This window comes from Biomphalaria glabrata, chromosome 6 (genome assembly GCF_947242115.1).
Source record: "Biomphalaria glabrata chromosome 6, xgBioGlab47.1, whole genome shotgun sequence".
Lineage (NCBI taxonomy): Eukaryota > Metazoa > Mollusca > Gastropoda > Planorbidae > Biomphalaria > Biomphalaria glabrata.
The window spans coordinates 5580184-5596122 of NC_074716.1; the positions used below are offsets into that span (position 1 = coordinate 5580184).

At 35.5% G+C, this 15939-nt stretch overlaps 1 protein-coding gene across 1 annotated transcript; it reads right to left on the reverse strand.

Annotated features, from left to right (window-relative positions):
• Nucleotides 1-3203: 3203 nt before the first annotated feature.
• LOC106065894 (uncharacterized) lies at nucleotides 3204-8855 on the reverse strand. The gene is made up of 2 exons (XM_013224812.2): nucleotides 8642-8855; nucleotides 3204-4499 (listed from the first exon to the last, which is right to left on the reverse strand). The coding sequence occupies exons 1-2, from the start codon at nucleotides 8709-8711 to the stop codon at nucleotides 3454-3456; spliced, it is 1116 nt and encodes a 371-aa protein (XP_013080266.2). The 5' UTR covers nucleotides 8712-8855; the 3' UTR covers nucleotides 3204-3453.
• Nucleotides 8856-15939: the final 7084 nt, after the last annotated feature.

Here is a 15939-nt window from a genome sequence, read left to right on the forward strand (position 1 = left end):
TTTATTTTTTGTTTTTTTTATTTTTTATTTTTTAGTAACAGATCTAATAGGAATAACAAACATTAATAACAAACATTAATAACAAACATTAATTAACAAACATTAATAACAAACATTAATAACAAACATTAATAACAAACTTTCATGGGAAGACCACCTTGGAACTCTGACAAAGAAAACAGCTCAGCGACTATTTTTTCTATACAAACTCAATAGCTTTAAACGAAATAAGAAGATCCTAGATACTTTTTACGGCGCGACTATACAAAATCTTCTAACATACGGAATACCTTGTTGGCAAGGCAACGCCTCATCTAAACTATTGCTACATCTAGAAAACATCATAAAAAAAAGCATAAAAAATTACACTCACAACATTACCATATTTAAAGGAACTTTTTGATCAAAAGTGTCTAAGAAAAATCGCAAAATCTTGAAAGACAACGGCCACCCGCTCCATCAGAACTACGCCAGGTCGTCGCGAAGTGGGCAACTGCTGTCAATCAAAACAAGAACAGAGCGGTACAAAAACTCGTTCGTACCTCACTCGGTCAAACTAGATCACCGCCACTCATTGATCAGGGAACATGAAAAGCACCAAGATGCCTGTGTGTAGTCGCTGAATGAACTCTTTATGTTGTGTCTGTTGTATTTATGTGTATGTTTCTGTTGTGTTGTCTTTATATGAGAATCGAGTCCTTGTAATCATAACAAATTTCCGTAAGGATCAATAAAGCAGTCTTAGTCTTAGTCTTAATAATAGTCCTAAGTTATCTGATCAATCACTTTCCTCTCATGTCCGGAGGTGTTGCATAGAGAGGTAGAAGATCAGTGTTTAACAAAATTTTTCCTTCACGGAACACCTCACACATTCTGAGTATTTAACGGAAGACCTCACACATTCTGAGTATTTAACGGAAGACCTCACACATTCTGAGTATTTAACGGAAGACCTCACACATTCTGAGTATTTAACGGAAGACCTCACATATTCTGAGTATTTAACGGAAGACCTCACACATTCTGAGTATTTAACGGAAGACCTCACACATTCTGAGTATTTAACGGAAGACCTCACACATTCTGAGTATTAAACGGAACACCTCACACATTCTGAGTATTTCACGGAAGACCTCACACATTCTGAGTATTTTACGGAACACCTCACACATTCGGAGTATTTAACGGAACACTTTGTCTATTTGTTAGATTAATTCACGTGGTCGCCTAGTAGATAATTATTATAGCGGTTCGTGGAACACCTATGCAGGCCTCGCAAAATCACTAGTGTTCCGCGGAACACAGTTTGGGAAACACTGTAGTAGATGATATGTTGCTAGGTGTGAGCGAAGGCACTATTACGGTAGTTCTACTAATTAATCAATTTCCTGATTTTAACAAGGCTTATATCATCTCTATCTGTCTGGTAAGATGTGTGTACACGTTATTTCTCCCACGAATCAAGCTGAAGCTTCGCGCCATTATTCTTTGCCATAGACAAGACATTTAATCAATAAAAAAGGAACCAATTAGACAATGAATTACTGGTAATTCAATATTCTGTTTAATAGCAACAAGGGAAACCAATACTTCAGAATTCATAGATATGGCTAAATTTGTGCGGTTTTACCCCCTTAAATAATTCTGAACGCTATTTTTTCTTCACAAATTCTCCGATCAAGTTCATACTTTAAATAATTCTTTATTGCACCTAACAAAAGATGAATCAAATGAACGAAAATAGTCAAATAGTAAATTAACTATGAGCAATTGATTACTTTATTAAAATCAAATAAGGGAAATATCTTTTAAATTATTGGAGATATAGTTAATAGGAAGCAGTTCCTCCCTTTGGATAATTTTTTCTTTTTAAATGATTTATTAATTCTCATAGCTTTTGTTTTGAAGTATCTATTATGAAGGCGATTTCGATTTGTGTTTGTAAAGTAAATGTATAACTTGCACTTCTAAGATGCAAAGTTAAAATATACAGCACAAGGAATGAAGGTTATCAGACGTCTGGCACGCCATATGACCGTTTGCCTTAATGGGGTTAGGTCAAGAAGACAAGGGACAAAGGTGAAAAATTTCTGGGCTTTCAAGATTTTTCTAATTTCCTTGGCCGTGTTTCACATTTATCATTTTACAAAGCTTTTATCCATTCACTCTGTCTGTCTGTCTGTCTGGTAAAAGTTTGTACACTTTTTTTTCTCCCACACCCAATCTCGGATCAAAGTGAAATTTCGCACAATTATTTCTTTTACCTGACAACAGTAAAATTAATAATAAAAAAAATTAGCCAATCAGTTCATTAACTATTGCTAAAAAAATATTTTATTTGGTATCTCGAACAAGGGAAAGAAATTATAATTGACTGAAGCGGTGGTATAAGCTGAATTAGTCCCCTTATAGGTCGTATTTTTTTAAAATGTATTTTCTTGTTTTATGAATCTCTCTTCATATAAGGCTGAGCTTTGAGTAAGAGGCATTTATACACATTAACAAGAATACATTTATACACATTAACATGAATACATTTACACACATTAACATGAATACATTTATGCACATTAACATGAATACATTTATACACATTAACATGAATACATTTATACACATTAACATGAATACATTTATACACATTAACATAAATACATTTATACACATTAACATGAATACATTTATACACATTAACATGAATACATTTATACACATTAACATGAATACAGTTATACACATTAACATGAATACATTTATACACATTAACATGAATACATTTATACACATCAACATGAATACATTTATACACATCAACAAGAATACATTTATACACATCAACATGAATACATTTATACACATCAACATGAATACATTTATACACATCAACATGAATACATTTATACACATCAACAAGAATACATTTATACACATTAACATGAATACATTTATACACATTAACATGAATACATTTATACACATCAACATGAATACATTTATACACATTAACATGAATACATTTATACACATCAACATGAATACATTTATACACATTAACATGAATACATTTATACACATCAACATGAATACATTTATACACATTAACATGAATACATTTATACACATTAACATGAATACATTTATACACATTAACATGAATACATTTATACACATTAATATAAATACAATGAACAAAAGATATATAATGAAGCAAGATACATTTAATCCGAAATATATTTTTTTTCTAAATATTACTATATTAAACTTCATTTTAAAGAAATTTCAAATTTATTACATAAAGCAGTGGAAATAAATATCTTTTTAAGTGTATAGCTATCGAAAGAATTAGGTAGTTTAAATATTTTCAATGTATTCATAAATTAAAGATTTTGAACAAAAACCGAAGAGCATGTTATGAAAAAAAAAAAAGATTTTCAACATTCTGAACTTTGCTTTTTATGGAGATAATTCACACAGGAAGTGTATTAACCGATTTTGATCATTACACATTAAGTCTGCCATTTTAAAACCAAAAGGCCTGAACAGTATCGCGCAATTTTCACCAGTTCCTTGCAATTCCCCGGTATTCCATAAAGTAAAAGTTACCGGTCGTCTGCTAAAAGAAAAGAACCAATGGCCTTCCGTGCCTTCGTCTGTCAGCCCTAGAAATACAGAATCGAATTTAATACCCGATCTAAAAGAAGATACTATGGCATCGTATTCCTCGCGGGTATCGATTTCTACAACATATCCACCGTAAATGGCGCATGCAATCTCCGCCGAAACAAATCCATAAACGCCGGACCTGGACAGTAGATACGTACTTTTTCCATGGGTGAATTTGTTCATGAACATGGCGTCAAGTGATAAGTTCATGAAATGCGTGAACGCATTATTTGAATCTCTTAAAAACTTGACGTCTTCAGATATGTTCATTATCTTCTGATCGACTTGATTAAAATTGTTTTGCAGAATTTGTTTGTTAAGTAAATTTCTAGTTACAATGTCATCTATTTTCTTGCTGCATGTTTCATTAAAATTGTTTAATTTGTCTTCCAAATGCCGTATCTGTGTTTGCAAGTTATCGAACATGTTCTTCTGTTTGCGGTGTACATCCGAAATACTTGCAACGATTTCTTTAACTTCTGTAAGATTGTTCTGCCTGACAACATTGCCAGCTTTGTTCAATCTCACAGATATGCAGTTGTAAAACCCCGAGGCTTCTGACGTCGGGGAAGTTATCACAAGGGAAAGATAAGACGAACCGACCGGGTTGATCTTACCCTCCAGCTTCAAGTTTTCATGCATGGGTTGAATGATTTGAGCATCAGCGTTTATAACGACTCTAGCCACGCTGATGAAATTTCTTTCTGAGTTATCGGACTTGGACAGTGTAATGGAAATAAGAGTCTCATCGTCAGAAACATTACATGAGATAGAAAGAGTGTCGGTGAAGCCAACCATCATCTCACTTGGAAGGGCTGTAATTCTGACAGAAGCATCTAAAAGACAAAATATAAAAATACTTTTTTAAAACTTCCCTTGTCGTTATCAAACAAAATAATTAACTTCTAGAAATTAATTAACTAATTAGTTAATTTTTTATTGAATTATGTATTGTCTTCGCCGATGACTTAATCCGAGAATTGGTGTAGGAGAAATAACGTTCAAACTTTGTACCAGACAGACAGACAGACAGACAGACAGAGTGGGTTGATAGTAGTAGTAGGATAAGTTTCTGTTTCTCTTTGGACATGTATGTTTATTTAAGCTAAAAATGTATCAAAGCAAGACATGTTATTTAAACATTGTAAGACCCCAGTCTAGAAAGGTAAGGAAACTGTCAAGATGTCATATGATAGACTTGTGTACTATTTTCTCCTAATCATCTGACATGAGGATTCGCAAGGGGGGGGCGTTTATATAAGTCAAACACTAATAATAATAATAATAATAATAAGACTCGTCTTCGAGTACGAAGATTAACGAGGAATGCAGTATTTCCCGTGGATACGCAGCCCCAGCCCTACATATTTTGCCACATCTAGAGGATGTCGATTTAGATTTTCTTTTCGCCGTCTAAGTTTGTCCTCGGTAGCTGAATTTTTTTTGGTCTCAAATGTGTATCCCGCGGCCTTTGTGAGTGACCTCCAGCTGTCTCGTTCTGAAGCCGCATGCAACCAGCTGCTCTCTTGTATGTCAGTTGAAGCAAGTTTACACCTAAGCTGGTCTCTAAAGCGTTTCCGTGGGGCTCCTCAGTTACGTCGACCACCTTTTAGCTCACCAAAAAAAAAAGACGCTTTTGGCATACATTCATCCCCAATACGGGATACGTGCCCTGCCCAGCGAAAAGGTAGGACCATAAGAAGTCCTTCTATACTGTCCATACCTTTCACTGCCATTAGAGGACATTCGATTGTGCATATTAGTGTAATTAAAGATGTCGTGTTTCACTTGAGTTTCTGTACTACTTTTTTCCTCGTATGTCTACTTCAAACAGTACAGCACAACAAATATTAATATTAATCAATGAAGTCTCCGAGTAGCAGACGTTTAATTTATTATCCATAAAATATAATACACATTAAATTGGTAAATCCAGCCACAAAGAGATACATATTATACTGCATAAATCCAATGAAGTATTCTAAGTACGCAACTGATACTAAATCACTGCATCAACTACGTTAGACATCCTTGCAGCTTAAGAACATGGCTACTACTGACTGACCACGTGATTAACATCCCACAATTCAAGAGTGGATTCTTGTCTCTCAGGGGAAACACAGTGTTTACTTCGGGCTTCCCGACTAATACAATACAACACAATAACAAACAGTGGAGGTGACAATACCGACGTTCGCAAGGACATCGCTGTTTGTAGTGCTGTCTAGCCACCGTTTATCCATGATGGAGCGCAAGCATCTTTGGTGAAAGCGTTCAAGTAGTCTGTGTTGCTTTCTGTATAATACCCCTGTCTCAGAGCCATAGAGAAGGGTTGAGAGAACCACTGCCTTTTAGACATCGATTTGTTTAGGCAGGCGGAGCGATTTTTTCCCGCCAAACTCTCGGCTAAAGGTGCTCAAAACAACAAAAAAAAAAAAAAGAAATGGTCATAACAGACCTTCCTATGCTGATGATTGCACCCTGCTAGCTTACAGACACAATATGATGCAATACAATGACAGTGTTTAAATATATTTTTTTTTGCTTTAATTCTTTTCAACTTGAAACAATAAATATATATTCACAGTAAATAGGATTCAAATACAAGAGACTATAACATTGATGAGGATCACATCAAACTAACCAACTATTTACTTCCAACTAGCAACACCTAGATTTCACTCGTTAAGTCCCAACTTTCACTGACGCCAACAGCAACTGACGTCAAGTATCTCCTTTATAATCTCGTTCCCTAAATCTCTACCTGGCTCCCACGCCCACGCTATCTTCAGCCTTCGCCTTTCTTTTTCCCGCCTTTCTCACCTAGCTCACGGGCATGGACCGTTAGATTGTCTAAGAGCTGAGCCGAAGGCTCTTCGAGCTCTAGGTTTGACAAAAAAACAACCTGATTGAACAGGGAAAAAAAAAACCTGTTTGAACAACCGTTCTGTTTGGAAGAGATCCGAGTCAATGCCTATGTTAAGCATTGCTATTTCCGATATATCTGGCACTCCGAGCGCATGGGCTAGAAAGCATGACCAAAGGCCAAGTATACCAGGAACAGTGAGAGCTCTCTTTCAACTCCGCTCCGTGCAATGGGTCCACTCTCGCGTACCCTTGGACACTCACACGGGGGTTTTGTTTTGCTATTCATTTAGCCTAACCACTTCCTCTAATGGTCGTTTCCACCCAAGTGTCACGTCGAAGCAGAATAGCGTACTCGGGCAGACATGGACCTGCACATGGACCTGCACTCATGATCGCTTGATCAGGGCCACGTCACACTCTTGCGTCTAACCTTGACCCTGTGTCACGCCTACACGTTGAAGCGTGACATGGAATATTGTATGAAAATGAGGCGGCGCCCTGACCGCACTTCCCCGTGGTGGAGGCTGTCCAGGCCTGAGCAAGCTATTATAGCACAGTGCATGACAGGCCACTGTCCTGTTGGCTCATATTTCTCGCGGCTATGACCAAATTTCGATTCACGGTGCCCTCGCTGCGGGGAAGAAGAGGAAACCGTGCCTCATATTCTGTTTGACTGCCCCAGACTTGCTGATCTCCGTCTCGACAGGTCTGGGAAACCCAAAATTCTCGACCTGTATGGCGACATTCATGCACTACGCAAGACAGCAGGGTTTCTGTCCAGGGCTTTTGCAAGAGAGGATTTGAGCCTCTCAAGCCCTCACTCTAATGAAGTTTGATGATGATGATGATGATGATGAAAATGAGGCTTGATAGTTGACAAGACAAAAGATTTTACACTATTTTTAACGTATTATCATATTTTTTTGGCAGAGCTTAAAAGTTTTGTACCACAAATAAACTTTATTGCTTAGATCTTATTAACTTACCCTAAAGAAAGATAATATATTTAAATTTCGAAAGTATTTGAAAAAAAAAATCTTTGTAGGCCTACTATAATTCTTGCCCATTAGGGCACGTTCGGGTATTGATGAACACCAAAAAATCACGATTATTGGACCCTCCCACTTCCCTCCCTTTATAACAAATCGTAACTAAATGACCTAGACCCCCCCCACACACACACACACACACTTTTTCCATATAGTGTCAAAACAAAGAAATTCGTATTTTGCAACTTATTTATTTATTAATTATCATTTTCAAAAATAACATTTTTTCATCATGTTATCGAAAGAAATGATTGGAAAAGTATCAACTTCTATCGACGTTTCTGTGACGTATTCGTTGTTTTTTTTCGACTATACCATTCATATACATCAGGAGGTCGACTGAAAACTTTTTTGTGTTAAAAAAAAATGCACGGGGTTCTTTTTTTCCATTAATATTTTTTAAAACCCGTGGTAATGGAAAATTAGACCTGCGAAAGGGACCAATGAACCTGTTGATAATATTAATTTAAATTTATGAATCGCGTTAACAAAAATAATGTGAACTCAAGGCCAGGGGCGTAGATAGGAATTTTCCATCGTTTGGGTTGACCTTGTTGGGGGGGGGGGCCTGCATTTTGCTTAATATTTAATTTTTAATGTAAAAGACACTCATTTGGTGGCCCCCCTCAAGTGGGGGCCCGGGGGGGATTTTCAAATTCTCCCCCCCCCTTTTCCACCCACCCTAGCTACGCCACTGCTCAAGGCTATTTGAAAACATATCATTATTAAGCATTAAAACACGAGAGTTGAAATGATCAACTGATCTAGAAAAGTTTTGTTATTCTATTTGAAGAATTTTTTTTTTAAAGTTTTGTGACGTAACAAATCTCCCAACAACCAACCCCCCCCCCGTACCCCCTTCCCACTTTATTGCAAATCGTAAGAAGAAAGTTTTACACCCTTCCCTCCTCTATAGCCGTGAGGTAATATCCGAACTCTTTTCGTTATTTAAGAGTTTATTTTTAAGCAACAAAATAATGAAGAAAAAAAAATAAACAAAGAAATTGGAAACAAAATAAAATAAATAAAATTTTCGACCTAAAAAATAAAGATCTACAAACCTGCTTTGTTTCCCAATAAAATGAAAATAAAGCAAACTAGCCTATATATCTTGCTCCTCAGTGACTCCATGTTTATTTAGAACCCAAGGCTTCCAAAAAGCAAGATTAAATTCAAACATGAAGGTTGTATTGATGGCTTAATAACTAACTACGTAGGATGGTATCATGACAGATTGGCTACAGATAGGCTTTAAAGTATAATTATGTTTCACGTGTATTGCTGAAAACAACATTGCATCAATTAGTCACTAGATATATTGGTACCTGTTTACTAAATAACAGGTGCATGACATATTGCAGTTCAATTACTGTATGTAGGCCTCACATAATATCTGTATGTACCCTGTAAGATCACAATATGTGTCCTTGTTTTCGGAATTTTGGGTTCAGCTTTTGTTTTAAAAGTATTTGAATAAAAACAGGTGAAATTTATTTTAAATTTATTTTATACACATAGCTTATATTGGGTGAAATTGCATTTATCGAATCAATCATATAATAATTTTTATAACAATAATAATTAGATCGTTACCCACAGGATTAGAACCGCTAAATTTGTCGATGAGAATAAATCAATTTTGATATTTTACGAATACTAGCATACATTCAGATATTAAAATTGTAGTCAACAAAAAAAGGTTCAGTGTAATAACAAGATATACTCTGTCATTGTATAAAAAAAAATAAGTCAGTAATTCAAATCTTTTCATTTCTGATGACATACGCTATAAATATAATTTACTTCCTAGTCCGATCCTCCCACGGCAGATGGTAGCGAACAGGGTTTGAGCCCGGGACTATCGATAAGCAAACCGCACCACCAGGCAGCCATTCTTCACTTTCGCCTAAAGCTTAGTCTGTCGAACAGTTGGGGCACCATTAAGAAGTGTTGACAATCTTTCTCCATTTTTGTCAGTATTTTGCCTGGGATAAAATTTCTCTCAAAGACAAGCCTGTTCATTTTTTTTTTGTGATGTCTTCCCATCGCTTTCTGCCTCTTCTTCTTTATCCCGGTACTGTTCATTGACGGAAGGTCTTTGCTAACCCTGAAAACCATGTGATATGGCGATAGAGTCGAAATTTGCGTTTTTGACAGCATTTACCAAGAGTTGCGATGACATTGAGGCCAATGCTAGGAAAGCGCTAACTGGACGTCCTCGTATAACTTGGCGCCACACTTTCAAGGAGGACCTCAGAACAAATGGACACCAGGTGGGAGGAGGCTTCAGACATTACCAGTGACAGATCTTTGTGGAGACAGCTTGTCGCCCAATGCGCTGAACGGCGCGGGAGGACCCAAGTCTAAGTAAGTCATAGGGTCCAATCCTGTCTCTAATTTCCTTTGTGATGCGGTCTTTGTAAGTGATACCTAGGATATTTCTGTAGCATCTCATTTCCATTGCTAGAATCCTCGACTCTAGTTCAGCATTTAGCGTCCAAGATTAGCAAGCATATAAGAAACTGGCCAGAACAAGGGAGTGAATCAGTTTAGTGCCGAAAGCTATAGCTTTATCTTTCCAAGTTGTTTTGAGTTTTGCAAGTAATGCTGTGGACTGTGCAATTCTGGTCAGTATTCAGGTTTGAATCCTAGATTCTACATCTACACAAACAATAGAATGTATTAAATGAATATCAAACACTTATTTCTTTTTAAGAAAAATAGCAATTCATGTCTACATTAAATATATGTTAGAGAGCTTGACAATTTTTCTGGACAATTCATCATTCCTTTGCAACTGTTATTTTGGACGAAAGCTTACATCTCTTCGCGAAACCAAACAGGACAATGATAAAGTGTGATCGAAACTTGCTGCTCATGCATATGAAAATAATGAAATTGGTGGTTGGGTTGATAAGATAGATGACATAAGTCAGTCTTCTAAACAGTGGGAAAATGTAGATGAAGAATTCTAAATCACTATTCACTATAATACCCTCGAGAGTGGCGTTCGTTGAGTAGGCTAAGAAAGTTATAGAGCACATGGTCAGTAACATTTTAACTATTCTACTTTGGTTCATGTTGCGTCTTCTAGAATCGTTAGCCGTAAAATTCTGAAATTTTCTCCAGACAATTCTAACAATGATAACTATCGTACTCACAACTATTGTCGTAAGGCAAGTAATTATAATGATATTACTAAACACGGAGACCAAATATGTTTCAAAGATTTCTTTGTGAGAGATAAAATAGACAGATTCTATGTATACAACAATCGTATTGTTAAACTCGTTTGAGTAGTTCAGTTCTATTGTATAACGTAAATAAAAAGGGATGGCCATGATAAAAATTACAAGGTATATAATCACAATGAAACATTTCACTCTGAAAGATGAAAAAATACGAGAGACCTGAAAAGGAAAACAAACAGCGGTCAGTCTTTCAATGGCGATAGACGTGGTCAAAATCAAGCCGTGGATAATTAAGATATTTTCGACTATAAAAGAGAAGAAGTACACTGTGTTTTGAAAAGACTTCAGAAAGCCTGACTTTATGTCCAGGGCGACGTCACCTAAAAGTGTTGACCCATACATGTTGAAGGTCAGCAAGCAGACGAGAAGGTCATTGCAGCATAGCGTCATGAGGAGCAAGTTGGACGTCGCGGCTAAGTTGTGACGTCTGAGTACAGCGATGCTTATACTGTTGCCCACGATGCCGAAGACGCTGATGAAGATCATGCTGCCACTGTATATACTGACAGGAACGTAAATAGATGTAAAAGAGGTGAGTAGAGAGGTCACGTTCTCCTTAGCCAGTGTCACTGAAACATTCGCCATGTTGTTCTAAATACAATGTCACATCCTCCTCGAGATTTCAATTCCATTCATCCATTCCTCGTTGAAGCCAAATCTAAAATTATTTGTATGTCCTTATTCTAGATCTACATCTGCAACGAAAAAAAAACATAATTATCAGTTTGATTAATTAATTTGTTTGATATCAAAATACTTAATGAGGGTTGTGGGTGTATATATGGATTTACTCCCTTTATTACGTTTGTTCCCCACTTGCCATTCTCGGGTCAATTGAAATTTCTCATTTATTTTTTATAGTCGATGACAATACACGAATCAGTCCAAAAACTAACCAATTAGTTAATCAATTAATTCTAATTAATAAAATATGTTTTAAAGTGCAGAAAGGCAGCTATACCCTGCCATTTTTAGATAAGTGGCAGTAATTAGCTGTTCTTTTTATTAGATAAACTTTGTTTTAATAAAGTGACTTTTTTTTCTATTCCTTGTTTGAATTACAAGTTTATTGTATTTCAACTCTAGTTAAGTTCGTCTATAGCAGCGGTTCTCAACCTTTTAAGCTCGGCGACCCCTTTTTACAATCACCCACTCTGACGCGACCCCCCTCCGCCACATACACATACAGCAATAGAAGAATAGACAATAACAATCCATATTTTCGATGCCCTTAGGCGATCCCTGGCAAATCGTTAATCGACCCCCCGAGGGGGTCGCGACCCACAGGTTGAGAAGCAGTAGTCTATGGTGTGATAACAATTTGGTGGTAATTTTGTTTACAAAAAAGGTTATTCAAGTTATTTTTCAAGTTTTTTAAATTTAAATAAAATACGCTTACAACGGTATAGTTATCTAACAGCAGTTTGGTGCCTTTATTCAACGACCTTCAACAACACTAAAATAATTTTTAAAAAATTCATTTTTTTATTACGTAATTTTTTTTAAATTAACGTTGAAAATGGACCAACTAACAACAACCATCAAGCTTTTCTGGTATGTTGAAGCTGCTGCTTCCCTTACATGATTGATTTTTGTCTCTACAAACCAAGCTTTCATTGTCAGCCTTTACACTCAAAGATACAAGTACAATTCTGAAATATCAAAATCTTTTGAGCCTTGACAATTCAATAACTCCTTGTTTTTGTATTGCGTCCCTTTGATCTTTTAGTATTATCTGTAAACATCTAGATATCATACGTCTTGAAACTGTAGTCATTAAAAAATTGACAAAATCACAAGCATGCTTTCCTTTATCCATTTAAATATTATAGACAGTGGCATTAAAAAAACAACAACATCCCTCTCAATGTAGATAGTATTCATTTATTATTATACGCATATGTGCCTCAGATATATAGATTTTAGAATACTAGAAGGAACATTTATAATTGTATATGCTAAATTCTACGGCTACTAGGATATGGAACGGATTGCTAGAGTTAGAATAACTGAAGACTTACTAGAGCATTAGATTTTATTTAACGCGTAGACCTACGGTAGTTAATAAGTCATTAGAAATCTTATCTTATCTTATGAAATACAGACTTGGGCACGTGTAAGGATGTAATGATCTCTAAGTAACCTCTGTAATTTATAAGGTAGACAAGTAAAAAATTAATCCTAATTGTAATTTTTTTATGAAATAAGTATTATAATTCTTTTTACTGTAAGTATAACAATTATTTAATTGATAGAAATGATGTAATTATCTTCTGTCAATTTCAATGTTGAGGTGAATTGTTCTTCATCATAATACTTCTACTGCCTCCGAGCTGAGACATTAGTCTGTGGTGGTTCGATCCCGGAAGTTAGGTGCTAATTATGATCTTCTTATCTCAGTACTGGAAGAAATTGACACTCAGAAACTTTCAAAGGTAAATTGTTTTTCTGAAAGTGTTTTTCTGAACGTATTGCTTACTTGTGTCGGTTACAGCGCAATGGCATTTATTTTTTTTTTAAAGATATTATCTGGCAATATCTCCATTTTTCATTTTGAATACTCCCATCTTAGGACGTAGGGGTGTTGTAACAGTTCGCCTAACTACATCCCTCCACTTTTCCAGGTCAATATTTCTTACATTAAACAAACTATAGATAAATGTATTGTTATGTTTATTGATTACGGTCAAGAGAGACAACTTATTTTAGTACTTATTGAAATAAGCAGTAACTGGCAAATCACTCTATAGTCTATATGTATTGTTATAACTCTGCTCCTACGCCGACACATATGGTGCGTACCAGAGCGTCGAAACACACAAGGTATGAACAGATCTAGATGGATGTTGACATTGTAGAGGACAACGGAGTTCAACTGAAGTCAAGTAGTTTGAGAAGAACCAAAGCTAAAGGCAGGCCATATTATTATGTGTTTATGATTTTCTTTAATTTAACATCTTTCCTCGTTGAGTTACGTTCCTAAAAGCTATTTCAATGTGTTACTTATATAATTGGATTTAGACAAACATTTTGGTTATTAAAACAGCATAAAAGCTATAATAATAAGGCGTTTCTTCGAGACCGAAGATTAATGCAGTATTTCCCGTGGCTACGCAGCCCCAGCTGCGACCTACATATTTTGCTATATTCAGCGCAGACATAACCATTTAGGTGGTTGATTTGTATTTTCTTTTTGCCGTATTAGAAACAGGATCACACGAGCTGTACAGCCCCACTAAGACCTGCAAGGTCCTCGGGTCTCATAAAGACCTTCCTACATAGAACACTAGCAGGAAAAAGACGAAGAGGCAGATAGAGAAAGTGATGGGAAGACAACATAAAAAATGGACGGGCCTGACATTGAAAGAGATTCCATTTAAGGCTGAAGAAAGAGAGCAAATGGAGAGAGAGGGTCGACATGTGTGATGCCCCCAACGGTTCCTCAGACTAAAGGATAGGTGAAGGTAATTACTCCACACAGATATCCAATTCTGTCGTCAATCAGTGAGGTTTGGAATACAATAGAGGAAATGTTCAAATGTTTACAGCTCATAAACTTCATTTTTTTAAGTTGAGAACTTTGGGTATAGATTGAAAACAAATACTTTAAAATATTACAAATGGCTTAGGATAGGGAACTGTGGAACAATGTGGAAGAGAGCTATTTATCCATCTGACAGAGAATTATTGAACAATGTGTCAGAAAACTTTGGAACAATGTGACAGAAAACTTTGGAACAATGTGGCAGAAAACTTTGGAACAATGTGACAGAAAACTTTGGAACAATGTGACAGAAAACTTTGGAACAATGTGGCAGAAAACTATGGAACAATGTGACAGAAAACTTTGGAACAATGTGGCAGAAAACTTTGGAACAATGTGACAGAAAACTTTGAAACAATGTGACAGAAAACTTTGGAACAATGTGGCAGAAAACTTTGGAACAATGTGACAGAAAACTTTGGAACAATGTGACAGAAAACTTTGGAACAATGTGGCAGAAAACTTTGGAACAATGTGACAGAAAACTTTGGAACAATGTGACAGAAAACTTTGGAACAATGTGGCAGAAAACTTTGGAACAATGTGGCAGAAAACTTTGGAACAATGTGACAGAAAACTTTGGAACAATGTGGCAGTAAACTTTGGAACAATGTGACAGAAAACTTTGGAACAATGTGGCAGAAAACTTTGGAATAATGTGACAGAAAACTTTGGAACAATGTGACAGAAAACTTTGGAACAATGTGGCAGAAAACTTTGGAATAATGTGACAGAAAACTTTGGAACAATGTGGCAGAAAACTTTGGAACAATGTGACAGAAAACTTTGGAACAATGTGACAGAAAACTTTGGAACAATGTGGCAGAAAACTTTGACACAACTATGGAACTATGTGGCTATCCTAATCAGGTCATGTTATGTAGTATGCGTTTCTCATTTTTTATAATATTATAAGACCACGTATACATGTTCTTTTCTATAATATAACTCTTTTAAAAACATATTTATCACTGTAAGTAAATGAAATATTTACAGTTGAATTTGTTATAGAGATTTTTTTCTTTCTATACAGAGGGTTTTTTATATCTTCAAAATTACAATATATATATATATATATATATATATATATATATATATATATATATATATATATATATATATATATATATATATATATATATATACACATTTTATAATTTTTTCTTTGCAAAGTAGGCTACGCTTTCATTGTTAGCCATAACTTTAAACAGATCCAAGTGCAGGTCTAATTGCTCCAAATCTGTTAGGTCTCCACAATTTCATACTCAAGGGATGTAATCTTATGCGTGAGCACCTTTGGTTTAAAGTTACATAAACAACTTTTATCATAACCCTTTGATCTTTTAGTATAGTCTGTGAATATTTACATCTTAGTTTTTTTTTTTTTTTTGTTGTTTTTTTTTGTAATCTTGTTAGAAAACAATATACAAAAAAAATTTGTTCTTTACTTTAATTAATTATTATACACCATGGAAAGAAAAAAAAAACACATTTCCATCAATGTTGTCTAGATTGATAGATTAAAGACAGCTTTCAAAATATTCTCTCTATGTGAAGTGGTCGT